Here is a 19,187-nt window from a genome sequence, read left to right as displayed (position 1 = left end):
ATACTCAGTAGTATTGTGTACGTATTCTACTGGAATACGATGCAACTTTTTTTTTTTTTTATAATAATAATAATAATAAAAATAATTATTATTATAAATTTGTATATAAATTATTGTTCTAATTTAAATATATTTTGAATTAAAATTATTAAATATCGATTACAGTAATAAAATAATCAAAATTTTGTGTGGAGTCATTCCAAACAGAAGTAAAGTTACGGGCCACTCTTCATAGAAAAACATAGAGAGCCTCATCTCCACCCATCTCCACCCACCCTCATATGGATCTGAACTCAAAAAATAAATTTTTCCCAGGACTTTTTTGAGTATCTCCTACTGGAGTACATCATAATGAAAGAAAAACGTTTGTATTGTGATGGGTTATTTCCAACAGGAGCAAAGTTACGGCCCACTCATCATAGTAAGACATGGACAGCCTCATCCTCATTTATCCTAATTTATCCTGAAATGGGTCTGAACTCAGAAAATAAATTTTTTTTAGGACTTTCTAGGGATTTTCGTACTAGAGGACACCATAATGAACAAAAAACGTTTATATTATGATGGGTTATTCCCAACAGGAGCAAAGTTACGGCCCACTCATCATAGTAAGACATGGACAGCCTCATCCTCATTTATCCTAATTTATCCTGAAATGGGTCTGAACTCAGAAAATAAATTTTTTTTAGGACTTTCTAGGGATTTTCGTACTAGAGGACACCATAATGAACAAAAAACGTTTATATTATGATGGGTTATTCCCAACAGGAGCAAAGTTACGAGCCACTCTTCATAGGAAGGCATGAACAGCCTCATCCTCATTTATCTTAATTTATCCTGATATGGGTCTGAACTCAGAAAATAAATTTTTCTCAGGACTTTATAGGGTTTTTCGTACTAGAGGGCACCGTATTGAACAAAAAACGTTTATATTGTAATAGGTTATTTCCAACAGGAGCAAAGTTACGGGCCACCTTTCATAGTAAGGCATGGACAGCCTCATCTTCCCCCATCGTCACCTAATCCTCATATAGGTCTGAACTCATAAAATAAATTTTTCTTAGGACTTTATAGGGCTTTTCGTACTAGAGGGCACCGTATTGAACAAAAAACGTTTATATTGTGATGGGTTATTCCCAACAGAAGCAAAGTTACGGGCCACTCTTCATAGATAATCATGTCCACTCATCTCCACCTAATCTTCATATGGATCTAAACTCAGAAAATAAATTTTTCTTAGGACTTTATAGGGCTTTTTGTACTAGAGGGCACCGTAATGAACAAAAAACGTTTATATTGTGCTGGGTTATTCCTAACAGGAGCAAAGTTACGGGCCACTCATCATAAAAAGCCATCGCCAGCGTCATCTGCCCGTATCAGCCCGACATCGGTTACTCAAAAAATCAATTTTTCCTAGGACTTTATTGGGTTTCTCCTACTAGAGGACATCATAATGAATGAAAAACGTCTGTATTTTTATGGGTTATTCCCATCAGGTGCAAAGTTTCAGACCATAAATTCATTTGTGGCGATCGGTTCATCGATCGGTGATGAAGAATCACGAAGATAATCACCTCCTTTTCGACACCGATTCTTTGACACCGATCAATGTTCGTATTTCGTTCGCTAAGTTGTCTGTTATGACTTCTGTGACAACCAATCCCGGTCTCCCTTTAAATAAATTTGTTTATTTTGAAACGATAAAAAATAAAAAGTTCAAATTTCGAGTCTAAAATAATTTAACACAACAATGGAGAAAGCACTTTAGCTGCGATTATTTGATACAAGTAAGAGCTTTATAGTTTCTCAAACAAAAAGACAAAGCAGAAAAATAAAAGCATTTATATATATATGGATGTGTGTCTATATTTTTTCCGAAGTAGGTATTCATCGTACACAGAACGAAAATAAAATAAAAACCGAACTAGTAATGCCGAAGCCTGGAGAGGCTGTCCAAACTGTCACCATCGAGTGTTCGAATCGCAAATTAAATTGTCCGAGAGCAGCTAAACGCTTGACGAGCATTCAAGAGAGTGAGCAAGAGAGACTATTTTAACACTTCAGTCTCGTTTTTAAAATCCTCACGAATATCAAAATATAATTTATCACACCCACCCCTATTACGTCATCGTAAATTGTACACAATTCAAATAACAACCATCATTTTTTAAATTATTTTACTAATGCAATATTTTTTAAATGCCTCAACAAAATATTTTTCATATGTACGGTTTAATATTTTTTTGCCTTTCATGCTGGTGACGGCAATTACTGACAATCATCTTGACACGGATCTAAACCGTAAACTGTTGATAAATAAAAAAAAAAACCTCGAGCGATATTTAAACTGATAATTATAATTTTACACGTTTTAAGTTCGCGGTATTGCAGTAAATTTTTTTTTTTGTCCAAAAATTACTCACGTATTTTTATTTTATTTTAGTCCTCTAAGATTTTCATGGATAATTAATAATTAGTGCTGTGAAATTTTTTATATTACGGGGAAAATATTGGTCTTATTAAAAAAATTTTCAAACAAAAGTTGTAGGAAATTTAACTTTATAAAAAAAATGTCTCTTATAATTTTTTCTCAGGGCTAATAAGAAAGCCGTAATTTCAAAATTAAGATTTTCATAATTAACAAAATTTTGAATCATTCATTATGAATCTTAATTTTGAAATTACGGTAAAAATATTGATCGTATAAGAAAATCATAAGAGACATTTTTTCAATAAAATTAAATTTCCTACGATTTTCCTTTGAAAACTTTTTTACTAAGACCGATATTTTCCCCATAATATCAAAAATTTGAACTACTCTTTTCAAAAATAAGGCAAAAATCTTGTCCCTACTCATAGTCTTTTTTTTATTGATTTATTTATTTCAAAATACAGAAAAAATATGAAAAATACTCAACTTTTTATATACAAAAAAAAAAACTACTTATTAATAAGTCATGAAAATGCAACTGTCAATTAACAAACTTTAATAAACTTTTACTTGAATAAAAAAGGAAAAATTTGGAACCAAGTTTTTGGGTATTCTACTGCCAACATATGTAATTATCAAATATTTAAATATTTACCCAGTTTACTTAGTTGGTTAAAATGTTATGTAAATTAAAGAAAATAAATAAAAATAAAAAAAATTAATGTTTTTTTTTCTCGAACGTTAAAACTCGTGAATATTTTCGTCCGCGTGAATTTCTCCAGAGGTCACAAAGACACATTCCATGGCTCGCGTTAAAGCCAATGAGGACATTTCGCGGCATTTTAAAGTACCGCTATTCTCTGGTACATGTTGTGCTAGAAAACAGAGATAGAAATAAAGCTGAAGAATATAAAAGGAAGAAAAGTCAGCATCAGAGGTGAACTTTACAATGTGAAAAAATTTTGTCGCTCTTACACGCTCAGCTTAGTCGAGCTTCCGAGCAACCGGCAACGAACAAATTAAAATAAAACGACTGTAGTGTAAGCGTGCGACTTAGAGTAAGAATTTAAGTATCAAGAGTCGGGGTTGGCTATGAGAGGATGACTGAGAGAGGAATAAACTACTGAATATATACATATATATATATACATAAAGAGCAGAATGATAAAAGACGAGTTAAAAGAGGGTATACGCCTTCTCTCAGCTACTGCTACTGTATATAGATATCACTTCCGTCTTGATTACCCCGCCAACTAATTGCTTCCGATGCTATACTCAAAAATAATTATCGCACAAGTCTCCGGAATAATTATACTCACTTTCCGTTACTATATTTTATTTTCCCGGAAATTTATATCTCTTAATTATTATCTAATTTATTTAACTTTAATTTCATTATTTAATAATTAGATAATTAGTTATTTAAATTTATTCATTTTTATACCGATAGTTTTATTACCAACAATAAATTTTTAATTATTATTTAATTATAGGATTAATTAAAATTAATTAAAAATTATAATGTAATATTAAATACATGGCTGAGATAAATCTTGGGTTTTATTGTCCAGGTGGTTTGTGAAGCCTTTTATAATTACTAATAAAAAATCCATTTTATTTTAAAAATATCTGTGTAAAAATTAGCAAATGATATTTAGTATAAAATTTTTAAATTTATGTAACATTAGACTTTAATGGTTTGATGTCAAAGGTGACTAAAGGTTGTGGGTATTGTCGTCTATACATTCACTACAAAATCGGGAGTGAATTCTGAGTGATTATGAATTTTATTTAAATCTGAATTCATTCTGACTCGGAGTTCGGGAGTTTTATAGAAAATTACTTCTAATTAGAGTTTCAAAATTAAAGTAAACTCCTATTGAGAGTGAATTTTACTCCAAGGAGAATAAATAAATGAATACACAGTCATTTGACCTGCGTACACTCCGCAAATTTTTTACCGTGTCCATGTTGACAACGAAAAATAAATGAAAACTTGAGATTGTGGGTGTAAACAATTTTTATTTTCTTTAAAAATTAAAAACGCCTGCGGTTGTGTCCCAGTCTGTAATTAATAATTAATAAATTTTTGTAATTAAATTTTACTGGAGGTCAAACGATGTAATGAAATATTACATTTCCCATTTTAAATATGTAGCGAGTGTATAAATTTTTTAAAAAACAATGTTAGAGTACTCGCGCACAAAAGATGTGAAGCATAAAATGTGACATTAATTCCTTTGAACAAAAAATCAAGAAGTGCTTGTTTTTTAAAGAATAGAATATAACATGGAGTTGATGAAGACAAGCCTTTATATTTAGCGGCGTGCATGTAAAGATAGAGAGCAATTGAAAAACAAGAGTTTGGAGAGAATTGGAGAAATGCAAGTACACAAAAATGTTGGCAAGAACATGCAGAGATGAAGCATTCCAAGTGATTATGACCATTCCCTTTATCTTTTTGTTTTTTAATTCCACTCTCAAACCACTCCCTCTCCCTCTCTCTCGCCTTTATCCTCTCATTACATTCTCTCAAATATTTTTTAACCTTTCACCTTCTAAAGCCCTTCTTCCGGCACTCGACCCTCATTTTCACTATTTTCTCATTTTTAATCCGATCCTACGCTGTGACTCTAGCATACGTTATCCATACAGAAATTGACTTTTCTACTCATTCCCTCATTCTTATATTTTTTGTCGCTCACATTTTTTTTTATAATTCTCTTCCACTCTCCCTCTTTCTCTGATTATTTTACTTTATACCTAGTGTCCTACTTTACGTGATCCAAACTCCTTTGCTTCTCATAAAGCGGAAAATTACGCTGGACTTTTGCAACATCAACTTATTTTCTATCATTAATATAAAAATATTTAATTTTTGATACAAAATAATGAAACCCCTCCAAAAAAAAGGATTCCTCGCCCCTAGAAAATTTTCTTGGCGGGTAAAAATTTGTAACTTCAAAAAATCCTTTTTCTGTGCATAAGAAATTTACTTCACTTCAAACAAAATAATTGTGGAATGGTCATTTTTAGGTTTAAGTTTTTTCTATTTTTATTGTTTTATTGTTTTATTGCACCTTTGTACTTAGCAGTGAATTTTTTTTAAAAAGGTTGTAAATAAAGGGATTAAGAAAAATTCCCAAATGAACAGATGTTTATAGTTGAGAGATTTTAGAAAATATTTGTAATCGTGGGAGCGTAAGTATATTTTTGTCTCGGGGCAAAAAGGTATGTTGCAAGTACTAAGAGTGTAAGAGCGAAGTATGACCGATGCGTGGTTGAGAAATCCAGGTAGCAAGTAAGAACCAAATTGTATAGGACTCAAGGAAGTAGTTCCTAACTAACTTTGATGTAAGACAGACCTCTGTCTTTTTATCTCTGCAATTTTATTTTGAATAAATACACAGAAAAAAAAGTTATCTTGAGTCAAGAAAATATTTTTGAAGACAAACGTTTTCGGGAATCAAGTCAAGATTTTCTTGAGCCAAGAGAATTTGTCTTGGTTAAAAAAAAATTCGTCTTGGTCGGAAAAGATTTCTACTTTATCTGAGAAAATTTAGGTCTCCAAAAAAATTTTCTTGAATCAAGAATATTTACCTTTAGTCAAGAATTTTTTTTTTTCTGTGTACTCACTTAAATTTTAACCGTTTCCGGGATCCCATAATAATAACATCTTTATTTAATTTAGTATCCTATCCCTAAAATCCGATACTACATAATTTATTAGTATAATTAAAATTACACTCATCCCCTTTCCCCACCTCTTCTACGCCGAGAAGGAACTTTGGTTTTATGAAATAAAAATAGAGTAATTGGAATATTTAGATAGGAATTGAAGGCAAAGTGATACGTCTGTAGATTTGAATGATATTTTCTGCATACGATTAGTTAGGATATTGCTTTCCTAGCGTGGAGAGTAAACCACATATGGATGCTCGAATAGAAACGAGCGGAGTGTAGTACAGTATGGAACAACTTGTGAAAATAAAGTAGCCTCGTATCACAGCAGTGAAACGGAAGCGTCGAAATAGCCACACTCGAGGTTTTTATTGGTTTCCATCTCACTCCACCCATGATGCTGACACTCCATCTCTTTTAGTAGTATTACAACAACGAGATTAAACGTTCAGCCTTACTGGAGAGCCAACCACCCGTGACACGATACGACAGATGAGATTACAAGAGTACTGCGAAAGGTTTTCATGCTATTGGATTGTCGTCAACACATTAAATACACACGTATTCTATCACACAATAGACAACACACATCCGCCACTAGTTACTGTAAATATATAAACGATAAAGTTATACTCCGCAATATATACTTGCAATATTTTTGTTTTACTTTTGATGACGGCTTAAATTAGAATTCAAGTACGTAAATTAATTATCAAGGTTGCCAGAATTATTCAACAGAAAGTAGCTTGACCTTACAGAAAAAGCGCACACTAACAGTAAAAACCGTCCAATGTTAATAATTTTAAATAAATAGACATTTTTATTTTTAAATAGTTTATTTTTGAAAATATATTGATAAATATCAAATGGCGAATATTATTTATTAGTCAAGTTGATCGCAATTCACAAATATTAACTTTCTGGTGACCAAATTTGGCTATTGGGAATTAAAGTAAATTACGAAGACGTGGGAATAAGCCGAGAACAGAGTAATAAATTCAGAAAATATTTTTTTTCATTCTTAGATGATTAGTAATCATACAGAGGAATTTCAAAATCGCCCAAATTGTGGAAAATCGCCTAAAAAAATTCTAGCTCAAGGCACGTCTGAAGTTCGTCTAAATTGCGGTGATACGCCCAATCTGGCAACCCTGTTAATTATTAAAAAAATCAACTTTTATATTTTAACGCTACTGATAAATATTTAATATTTAAAATGATCAAGTATAATTAACAAAATTTAATGATTTAATGAAATAAATTGAACATTCCATCGAGACAAAGCCTTGTCATGTGATATAACTTTGAAATGAAATAAAATATTAATAATCAAATCGAATTACATTGACAATCAATAGTATTGAATTCACATGTGTAACAACAAAGAGAATTTTTAATAACACAGCAAGCAAAAAATTTGTTAAATTTAAAATTAATCAAGGTATGAAATACTTAGCAGAATAGAGAACAATGAAGTAATGAAATAATTAATAAAAAAATATCCAGAATTCGATAGATCATACACGATACTCATGAAAATTAACTTTTAATGCATTCCTTGTACATGTAAATTAGTTTTCATATTTTCTCCATTGAAACTGCAACCTGTTTCTGTTTAGCCAGTGGAAACATGCCAGTATCAATCCATGCGATTTGCCTGGTAGAAAATCATCAGTCTTTCCTAGGATTTTAAATGTCCAGTTCCCGCCCGCTGAAATAATTTCGGTCTTCATTTCATTTCTAGAAGATTAGAATTTATTTCATTCCTATAAATTAATTAATAAGAAAAATGAAAAAAAATCTCAAGATAATTTCCAGAAATGAAAATACATAACCTTTTTTTGTCCTCCATTTTGATTTCCGTACTCCATTTTGTCAAACTTTCCTCCATATAATAAAATACAAGATAATTATTTGATAATTATAATTATAATTATATATACAATCAATAGATTAAGTATCAAATTCAAATCAATTATTCCCCTTGAAATTCTGTCTGTGAATTCTGGCTACAAGTATAATTAGTAATTCGTGATTCCCGACAAATCCTAATTGCTGACGAGCGTCATGGAAAATTAATGCGATTGACGCACTCACACCCGTATCGACAACCGTAAATATCTTCGTAAATTAACAATGTGCGTATTTAAATTAGCGTTGTACCCATCACACTACAGAAAAAAAAAAAATTCCCGGACACGGACGTTTGTGACAACAGTAAATTTGAATTATTTTATTTATTATCGAATTGAAATAAGTATCAAAGTTTTAAAACGCAAATTTATGGTGATCTCGAAAGCCATTTTTATAAAATGCATTTAAATTTTATTTTGTTTAGTTTTTTAGAGAAGAGTGAAGATAATGCAATTTTGCACCTACTGTGCAGCATAAAAGAAAGTAAAGATATAAAACATGCAAGAATAAAAGAGAAAAGCCGCAGTTATTTGCATTTAAAGCAGAACAGAGTCTTCGAAGACATTGATATATATTTTTCGTTTATATAGCAGTTAAACTACGGCATTTATTTACTTTAAGAAAACCGCCAAGACTTTTATCAAAATTTTTCTCTCGAAAAAAAAATTATTTTAAATTTATTAATTTTTATAATTAAATTTACCGGTTCAAAAAGTGTTTAAGTCTGGACTATATTTTTTTTATACTTATCGATTTGAAAAATATATCCGTGACTTTTTAATAACGTCGCTGAAAAACTTTACGATAAGTATTAAATTCTTTATTATTCAAAAAACGAATGAATCTTGGAAGAGTACTAGGACTAGGACCAATGGAATTCGTTGTCGCGTGGGCACGTCAGGCGATAATCGGTTTATAAGCCACTGAAATGGTCGCGAACTTTAACGTAGAAATGCAACTCTCCAGTCGTGCGACATTCCCGGCGAGAAGGAGGAGACCAAAACTCTGAGAAGTTTTCAAACTCCGAACGGATGACGGCTGCGGGATTCTCTCTAAACCTGAAAATCGTAATTACGAGCTTGATTGCTGGTAACTTTTTTTAATGTGAATAATTATAATCATTGACGCAAGTTCATTCGTTTCATTATTCAATAATCAAATTTTTTTAAATTTCGTTATCTTTACATTATATGGAGTAATATTCAGTTACTCTGCTCTATTATCATGACAACAAATACTTATTTTAGATTACAAAATATTTCCAACTCAATTATTTATTTTTTAACTTCCCGCCAAAATTTAAAATTTCAAAAAAAGGAAGTTATTGGTTTCGGTTCGATTTTCGAAATTCGACTTTTTTAATTCAGTAGAAGTGGTTTAGAATACGACGAGTGTCGAGATAAGAAAATTAAATGCTCATTAATTTCAATATTTCAAAACATAATTAAATAATTACTTTGTTTTAAACTAAAAATAATTTTAACCTAATTTCGGAATAAATTAATTATTCAAGTGTCTAATTAATTATCTATTTTTAGTTATCCAATTACATTAATTGGCAATAAAAATTATTTAATTAATAAATAAAAAAAAAATTTATTGGCATATTCCGTCCTCGCTCCCTCTGACACAAATTCAATTAAATAAAAATAAAGTTTACATTTTTAAAAACTATTAGTTTTTTTGTCACCAATTAATTGATTTATAAAAATAAACGTTTTCTATATTCTATCAAACATTCAACATCAATTTCATTTTAATATTTATTCAATTAAATTCACAGCAATTATAACTGCAGTTAATAAAAAAATTTTTTCAATAAATTATTCCAATAAAAAAAATTTAATTGCGAGGTATAATTTTTTTTTTTAAACAAAAAAAGTCATAGCTAATAAAAAAAAAATTCTGGCGTATAAATGACCATAACGGGGTATAATGTGGCCAAGGCGTAATTTATTATCACATAACTATAACATACATATCGTCCTGCTGCGAGTACTCATGTTATTTATAGTGACTGCGTGATGTTCCTCTTCATTCCCCAGCGAGCGAATGCCTAATTTTTTTGATTTTCAAACGAATATAAAGTTAAATCTACCACCTGGTATTTTTATCAATTAATTACATCCTCTATAACCATTTATCTCTTAAATACACGGAAAAAAATTAATAATAAATGCAACATGATGCAGTCTTGGTAAATAAACATGATTAAATCATGTTGCATCCACATGATTTGTCATGTTTCGGCTACATGATAATCATGTTGCGGTAACATGAGAAAATCATGTGGCAGCAACATGATTTTCATGTAGCCTTAATAGCATAAAATTAAGCTGCAAGAACTAAATATTTATGCTTCAGAAAAATTATTTATTATCAAGCAACAATCAAGCAAAAAATCGATTTTTTGAAAATCCTGACTACCCCTAATCCCTTGAGCAAAAATATCATTTGCAAATGATTTAATTTGATAATTTACTCTTATTTTCATCTGCAATATTATAAATCCGAAAAAATCTACACTGTAAAAAGAGCGGTGTTAAAAATGGACTCATTTTAACTCCGCCCGGTGTTAAAATAAAATTACACCGGTGTAGGAGGAGTAATTCACCGGTGTTAAAAATACCAGTGTTAAATCAGGCCAACCGGTGTAAAAGCGGAGTAAAATCGGTGTAAAAGCGGGGTAACCGGTGTAAAAGCGGAGTAATACCGGTGTAAAAGCGGGGTAAATTGCGTCCGCTTGGAGTATTAACTTTAAAGATTATAAAACACAAAAAATGTCAGTTCTCTATGAAAATTAATAAAGAATATTATTTATTAACAAGTATAGTGATCGAGTAAGTCAAAATATTCACAAAGTAAAATATTTTAACACCGGTAAAGAATATCTACACCGGCGGCGGTGTTATTTTAACACCGGTACAGAATATTTACACCGGCAGCGGCGTTATTTTCACACCAGAGAATTTTTTTTAACACCGGTACATAATATTTACACCGGCAGCGGCATTATTTTCACACCGCTTTCGGGGGTAAATTTAATACCGATAATTTTAACACCTACACCGATTGGACTTACCCCGGTGATTTTTTATAGTGTAGTTACCATGATCATGTAGCCGAAACATGACAAATCATGTGGATGCAACATGATTTCATCATGTTTATTTACCAAGACTGCATCATGTTGCATTTACTATTAATTTTTTTCCGTGTAAATAAATAATATATAAAATAATCCACAAAATTAAATAATAAAAAAAAAAATTTATTTCATGTCGCAGTTTCTCAAGTCCTTGTCAGTAATAAGACAAAATTTTCGTACCATAAAGTCAATCTTATATATACTACTGTTAATACAACATATATATTTGATACTCAAAAGTATTTCAGTACGAACTTATCTCGTTACAAGGCCCTACTGAGTCTTGTTGAAAAGTTTCTTAAATTCAACTCGACAAGTAAAGACTTTACAAGTAAATTGCTTTCAACAAGACTATATATTCTATCTTAAAATTGCCACTTCAAAGGAAACTTTTTATTGAGATAGCTTATTGTGATCCCTACCAACATGTGTGTTGTTCATTTTGTCAACAACAATGTTAAGAATAATGATAGATAACCCAGAGAAAATTCAAGTTATAATTTAAAGTATTATCGAAGCATAAAAAAAATAAAATGAACGTTGGTATGTCAAGATTGCGGACGGAAATTTATATAAGAGCTGTGATTGGCTCTGTCTTTCCTGAAGCTGCTGCGGCTGGAGGTAACTGAGGCTGTGAATTCGATGCCTGATGAGATGACGACCACAGCAATTTCCGTTGGTGGACGAGATAGAGAGAAATCTTGCTTTGAACACTCGCTTATGTCAGGGTTTCTCAGCTTTTACCACTTACTGAACCACTTGCTGACTAGGAATTGAGTTTAACTTCCGTTATAAACTATTTTCTGATGGTAATATCAATTACATGCATCCATACACTCATACATTAATATATGTATTGATATTCATTTATTTCAAACCTTCACAAGTACAAGGGGACTAATAAAATATTAAATGTAAAATTATTTAACCAAGTAACTAAAATATAATTTAGCTTGCAGATTTCTGAGCACAAATTTTTGTACCAGGCTCGACTCGTACAGGTCCCAAGGATTGGACATTGCCTGGTGCACAGCGGCTTCCCGCTTCGTCAGAAGAATTGAATTCCACGGGGACCATTCGACATCCAGCCGAAAACGCAGCAGCCGTAATTGGAAGAGATCATCGAACTCGGAGATCCCAGATTTTCCGTGCCAGATGTAATTGACAAGCTGATGGAGCACCCGCGGGTCAATATGAAAAGCCAGACCGTCAAATAAGCCCATCTGAGCTTCGGATTTACGTAAATCCTTGAGCATCTGTTCGTACGGCTCGTAAAGTATCCTTGGATTTTTGCTCGGACGTATCGATATACAACTGCTGCATGTCGGAAGACTGGGCTCGTCTTCATTTAATTCACTTATTGGTAATAATTTGCCACATCTGTAAATAATTTATCACTTTATATTTTAAAGCGACTTATTTATGACATATTCTGGTCCTAAAATGACAGCGACGTTTTAATGTAATTTAATTATTCATTAAATATGTCTCGTTTTCACATAAATTGTAATAAATTCATTTGGATAATTCATCATCATCGATTAAATGTAAATGCTAATATATTTTGATAATTATACTAATTGCTATTTATTTATTTATCAAATGATATTGATTATCTATTTATATGTATGGTATAAATTTAGTTGGGGTATTCCTTCTCGAGCAACTGTAAAATCGATTTTTTTTAAGCGAATGTAATTGTGATATTAAAATAAGTGCGTAAAATAAATATTTTGTAAGACTTAAGGAGTGTCTATAGTAGGGGAGAGGGGGGGGGGGGCAGAGTGGGCCGCATTTACTTCTTTTTAGACCCTTGATACTTATTTTCACTTCATTATGCTTGAAATTGAAAAATCGAAAATTAGGGGCAAAGTGAGCCCTCCAAAAAATTTCAAATTTGATATTTTTTATTCTTTACACGAATGATATACGCAAATAATTTTAAAACAACTGTATTCTAATAATATAAAAGTCATTTTAATAGTCTGCTGCAAGATCACTTTAAAACGTAATTTTATTATCATCAACTTTCTTAATAAATTATAATTAATGAACAGTTTTGGTGGTCTATTTTAGCCCTCATTATATAAGAAATTTCGATAAGCTTATTGTCCGTCCGAATTTATTGGCGTATAGAAAATTTTAAGGAGCCTACTTTGCCCCCATATTTTTTGAATTTTTGAAAATTTTAAGGGACCTACTTTGCCCCCTCCTCCCCTAATTTTTTCCAAACTCTTAAACAAAACCTTCGAATGTAAAATTAAGAACGAGGTTCGATGAGGCGATTTTTACGCAAAATTTTTTACAATGTACACTAACATTCCGCGTTTTCATTTTTCAAAAATATTAATTTGCTTAAGAGAAAAACGTGGACAAAGTTTCCATTTACTACGCAAGCGCAGCAAGGATAGAATCGCTCGTGAACTTGAGTGTAATTTTCCAACATTTTTTTTATTTCGTTTGAAAATTGGATCTGTCAATACATTAAACGGTTATTTGATTAAATTTCCTCGTTGGTAATATAGATAATATATATAACAAAGAGAATAATGTGGTTGAAACTAACGGATATTGTAAATTTATATATGTCTATATGTATATGGAAAGAAATCGATTGTTAAGAGCAAAGCGCTCGTATCTGATTGACTGTTTGTTTGTTTGACTGATCTCTGGGGGAAGTATGAGCGCGTAGACGAGCAGAAGGGATGTTTTGAAAAATTGTAATTGGTTTGAAGATTGAGTGGGTGTAGTAAAGGGTGGTGTCTTAAAAGATGATGTACAAGGATGATTCGAGTACAAAGATATGACGGACGATTGCGGGAATCCCCAGTTGCCGCGGTGATAAATAATATTTATGAAGGTCTTGAAGGACAAATAAGATTATCAGGAAATATAAAAATATATAAGTACAGAGGGTTTTATTTAGTAAAGACTAAACTTTGAAATAGTGAGAAATAAATAAATAGATTTTACCTTTTATCATCATAAGAACAAAAAAGTTGTAAGTTTATTAAATTGGAGTCTGTCAAGTCTAAGCTAGACATTTACCTCGCAAGGGTGAAAAAGTTAATTGACAAAAAAATTTTTTAAGTTTTTAAGTTTCATGAGTTTATTATAGAAGTAATAATTGTGTAGTTGTTTCAGTTTTGTTACGAAATATTTATAGCTAAGAGAGAACCGGGTAAAATAGGGGACCCACAAGTCATTTTTCTGAAAATTTCTTCTGATGCAATTCGACGTTTCACTCTAGAATTCTTTCTTTAGCACAAAAAAAGTAGAAAAACCCAAGTTATAAAAAGTACATAATTTTTTAAACGTCCCCACTTTGCCCAGTTCTTGCAAAGTAAAAAATTGATATATATGTTAGCCAATTCCAACTTACCGACGACAAAAAGTCATGATATCTCTGCTGTGGTGCTTGAAATTACTTTCCGCTTGACAGTAGAGAGCAGTAAACTTTAAAAAGGCCAATTTGATTCGATTTTTCAATTGATTCATTATACCCGAGTCGAAATTTCGCCGAGTAAATTCAATCTCCTGGTCTACAAGATACTCTAGCTCTCTGGCAGGTTGACAAGTATGCCCGTAAATGAGCTTCTTGATGCTCTCGAGCGTGTCAATTCTTCCAACTCCAACAGCAGAAGAAGTGTTACCCTTAACACCAGCACTAGTACCAGTAATAGCAGTATCATCAACTTGCATCAATGCAAAGTACAAGGATCTGCACTCTCGTGCCCGTGCAACTCTCTGGGTTTCCACCTTTATCAATTTTCCATCTCGAGTCCTCCATAGGATCATGAAGAATAACTGGCACATAGTATACATTCGTCTTCCATATATAACCTACATTCTACTCTATTACCACATCACTACTCTTTTTGTATATTTTTATCCTTACGTACATCAACATCTACATCTACAACTACATCTACATCTACATCTGAATCTAGATCTTTTTATCTGTACCCACATCGTGATCTATATTTACTACAAAAGTATTCCTTACCTCCAGCACTCAAGCTTAGCCAATTTATCCAAGAACTCAAGATTTCGTCGTTCTTTCAGCTCCTTGCGAACTTTAGATTTAGATAACTCGATGGAACGCAGCAACTCTATCTCCTTCAATAGGATCACGGACTTAGCGGCCATCCGGGAATTTTCGAAAAGCACACGATCAACCTGCTCACTTTCCAATACTCTCCATCGGTCCAGCATGTTATGTAGCATCTCAAAATCAGAGCAAGTACGTGGTGTTCGTCGCTCCACTATCTCGAACCGCTTATCCTGGTTCAATCTCACTAACTTCTCTTTTACAGGCGGTTGCGTTCGAGTTAGAATCGCAAAACGTGCGAGAGATGACATCTCTGTTCGTGTTCGACATGCTCTGGAAAATTTAATTTTTACCAGATAACGAATACTACTAAAAATTATAATAATAAAATAATAATTTAATTCGTTTATTCAAAAACACGTTACCGAAAAAATTTTTGAATTTTTATGGCGCTCTCTTCTTCTAGTCTGAAATTTGATATTTTATTTCTTAATTATTATCGATCAATAAATAAAATAATTTATAAAATTAAATTTCATTAATTACTTTGAATAATTACGAGTTGAAAATAATTCTTTAGCTTTCAAACGATGTAATTCCGTCGACATACGGTTTCGCGCCGCGGATGAAGGCGTCAGAAGTTTATCATTCAAATCCGGGAGGATTGAAGTTTGGATTATTTTATCATAAAACAAACAAGTGTATTTACAAGCTGTCAAACTTTGAGTCTGTGTAACTTGGTCTGCAGTAAGAATATTTTTACGCACACTACTGCGGTGTTGTGTCGAAGCCTGAGTGGCTGCATCGAAATATTCTTTTCCCGTAATTAAATTTTTCCATCTACCCAAACACTTTTTTTCTTCATCATCATCATCAGCCGTCTGTGCAAGTACCATCTGAAATTCAGTATATCAAGAGTAAATAATGGAAAAGGTAAAAGATTCAATTATTGACAGCGTACCAATTATTGGCACTTAGGAGCACTTGACATCTGCAAGAATGACAGAATAAATTATTATTATTTTACAGTACTGCCACATTAGCGATATTAATGCAGTCGAATTTCATTAACTCAGAACTTTTCCTCAATCTTGACCCTCATTACGATTTACGCTGTCTCCAACCCGATACTATACATATTTATGTGACTGTGTAGATTTTATTTATAAATGCATCTTTTAGTTGCAACTAAGTCAAAGATGATGTTCTGAAGATCTATTTATTTATTTATTAAAAATTTTTGGACGAAATATAAATAATAATAAATAATATAAATAATAATAATAATAATAATAATAATAATAATAATAATAATAATAATAATAATAATAATAATAATAATAATAATAATAATAATAATAATAATAATAATAATAATAATAATAATAAAATATTATTAGTTACTTAATAATTTTATTTGTGTCTTAATTTTCTATTGAGTTTATTTGCTTTTAATACGGCAACACAATTCAAATTTGAATATTTTTGCCGCGGTGTTTAACATGCGAACTAGTAGCGCTCAAGATTTTTCTATAAATAAGGTTAGTTTCTAGCCGTTACAACGAATATAGTGTCACGCAATAACAATATCAATATTATTTATCATTTTAATTTATTAATCAATAAGATTTATCAATTTTATTGATTATTTACCAGCAATTATTTATGTTGCCTGATGAAGATTCAATAAAAGAATCAAAACATCGCTAAATAAATTATTAGTGTTTTCCATATATTGTCCACATGTCCTGCTACATATTTATTTAACTATAATTTAATTTTTTACAGTCTACGATTAATTTAAACAATAGCCAAGAAAAGTTTGATATTTTTATTTATCTTTTAGAATAAAAAAAAAATTCAATTTCATGTATGAAATTGTTACCAATACCAAAATTAATTATCTTTATGTTGTAATTAAGTCGAAATAACGATACTTTTTTTACAAAGAATTTAATTAACAATTAAATTGTTTTTATAACTTTTAAATTTAAATTTGAATTATCTAATCATAGTTCTGATATATAATTTTTAACCAATTAAGGTAAATGACTAGAAATTTGAATTTGAATTTATTGAAAATTCGAATTGGTATGAATTTAATCATCTAATTAAATTTTTACTAATTATTTTATAATATCTTATATATTTTATAAATTATTTTACTTTTGTCTTTCAGTACTTGATAAAGTCGTGAAAAGGATGAAACGTTTTACCTCTGTTGAGAAAATCTCATAGAATCCAATAGATTCTCATAAATTTCCATAGAGATTTTATAAAAATGAATGAGTTCTAAGAGAAGTGCTATAGTTAAGTATAGGACCTTATACATACAGCTATAAGAATCTATCGAATTTTTTAAGCAGGGACAATAATTGTTAATAAACATTAAATAATAACAACAATATTGAGTCCAATTACCTATGAGTTATTTACGGATATTTAAGAATGGACATGAATCAACATAATTTAAATTTAAATTTAAATTTGAGCGCTTGCTATAAAAAAAAAATAATTCAAATAAGTACTGATAGTATTCAATATAATGAATAAGGTGCCGCAGACAAAATAACCGCACGACAAAATATCCTTAAGAAAAATTTATAACATACTGGTAATGGTCTAGAAGTGGGGCTCTACCTACTTTAGTCCATAAAAATACTTGCATTGGGAATTTTTCAATTTTTTTTTTAATTATAAATAAATTATCATGTCCAACACATTGTTTTTAACATCAATATTTGGCTACACTTAAGTACGACCAAAAAATCGGTGATTCTCACCACAGCCCTTTGGCCTGTTAGCTCAGTTGGTTAGAGCGTCGTGCTAATAACGCGAAGGTCGCGGGTTCGATCCCCCCACAGGCCAGATTATTTTTTTTTTTTTTTTTTTACTCAAATATTCTTTTTTTTTAATAGAACTTTTGCGCATCTATTTAAATCATCAGAAATAAAATTATGAACAATTCATTTGATTTTTAAATTATAAAATGTAATTGTAGATGCAAGTAGTACAGGTCTAAATAAATCAGACGTCTGATATTGATCGTCCGCATTAACTTAATTTGAATAATTTATTTTAAAAATTTTATAAATAATTCATTTAAATTATATGAAAAAATATCAAAGAAAATAAATTTATTTTAATTACTAAATTATTCTTAAAATAATTAGCGCGGCCACTAATTTAATTTAAATTATATTAGCCCGCCATAAATTTAAAGTAATAAAACAAATACAATAATTAATAATAATAAATATATAATAATATGAGTAATTTAATTACAATGCAACGTAGGCGGACCGCACGAAAAACCTATTACATACATATATTTATATATTTACCGAGTAGTTATCGATTATCATACATTCAATTGAATATAAATATTTCAGTCTGTTGAATACCGATGAAATAAATACTCTACATGTAATAGCATGTAAATAATTATAATTAATAATCAACCATACGTACGGCAATAATGGCTTCATTGAGCAATTACTAATTTATATATCACACGGAAGTAATGCTGGCAAGTAAAATAGCCGCAGTAAATAACTCCAGTCCATTCATCAACATAATTTATCTCTCTTTAAATTTTTTCCATCCGGAAATTTTTTTAACTCATTTTTTATCCTGTTGTATATATATTTTTTTTTTATTTTAGATTTTATTTATTCTCTTTTGTGCAGCACAAATTGAGACAGTATTAGAACGGTAATATATCTCTTTATACTGACTCTCTTAACATATTTAACGGTGAAAAAATAAAAAACTTTTAAAGTATGTAAGCACATACAATCTCGTGAAATTTTGATTTATATAAACCACGATGCATCGTTGCCTCTACTGCCTCTATTACCCGCTATACACTTCAACTACCACTGCTGCTGCGAACGTAAAAGTATCTACCCTAGTGAAAAGTGGAAAATTCTAGTGTATAATTATGATGATAGTGGTTACGT

The 19,187-nt window shown here is 30.7% G+C and overlaps 2 protein-coding genes and 1 non-coding gene across 5 annotated transcripts in view; 2 read left to right on the top strand and 1 right to left on the bottom strand.

Annotated features, from left to right (window-relative positions):
- LOC130666864 (uncharacterized) overlaps positions 1-12,298 on the top strand; it is a 163,852-nt gene extending 151,554 nt beyond the window's left edge. The window contains exon 10 of the mRNA XM_057468182.1: positions 12,161-12,298. The gene's annotated coding sequence lies outside the window, so the exon portion shown is untranslated. The remainder of the gene's footprint in view (positions 1-12,160) is intronic.
- LOC130666866 (IQ and ubiquitin-like domain-containing protein) lies at positions 12,064-19,108 on the bottom strand. Of its 3 annotated transcripts, none has more exons than XM_057468185.1 (6): positions 18,570-19,107; positions 15,772-16,121; positions 15,651-15,692; positions 15,181-15,558; positions 14,557-14,958; positions 12,064-12,554 (listed from the first exon to the last, which is right to left on the bottom strand). In XM_057468185.1, exons 1-6 carry the CDS (start codon positions 18,711-18,713, stop codon positions 12,095-12,097), a joined length of 1,776 nt encoding a protein of 591 aa, XP_057324168.1. In that variant the 5' UTR covers positions 18,714-19,107; the 3' UTR covers positions 12,064-12,094. The 3 variants fall into 3 exon arrangements, with proteins under 3 accessions (XP_057324168.1, XP_057324169.1, XP_057324170.1); XM_057468186.1 differs by lacking the exon at positions 18,570-19,107 and adding an exon at positions 16,187-16,283; XM_057468187.1 differs by lacking the exon at positions 14,557-14,958 and having other exon boundaries at positions 18,570-19,108.
- On the top strand, positions 18,020-18,093 carry Trnai-aau (transfer RNA isoleucine (anticodon AAU)). The gene has a single exon. It is a non-coding gene; the product is annotated as a tRNA-Ile (tRNA).
- Positions 19,109-19,187: the final 79 nt, after the last annotated feature.

The sequence above is a fragment of the Microplitis mediator genome, chromosome 4 (assembly GCF_029852145.1).
Source record: "Microplitis mediator isolate UGA2020A chromosome 4, iyMicMedi2.1, whole genome shotgun sequence".
NCBI lineage: Eukaryota > Metazoa > Arthropoda > Insecta > Hymenoptera > Braconidae > Microplitis > Microplitis mediator.
Note: the sequence above shows the minus strand (reverse complement) of the source record. Positions and strands in the feature narration are given on the sequence as shown.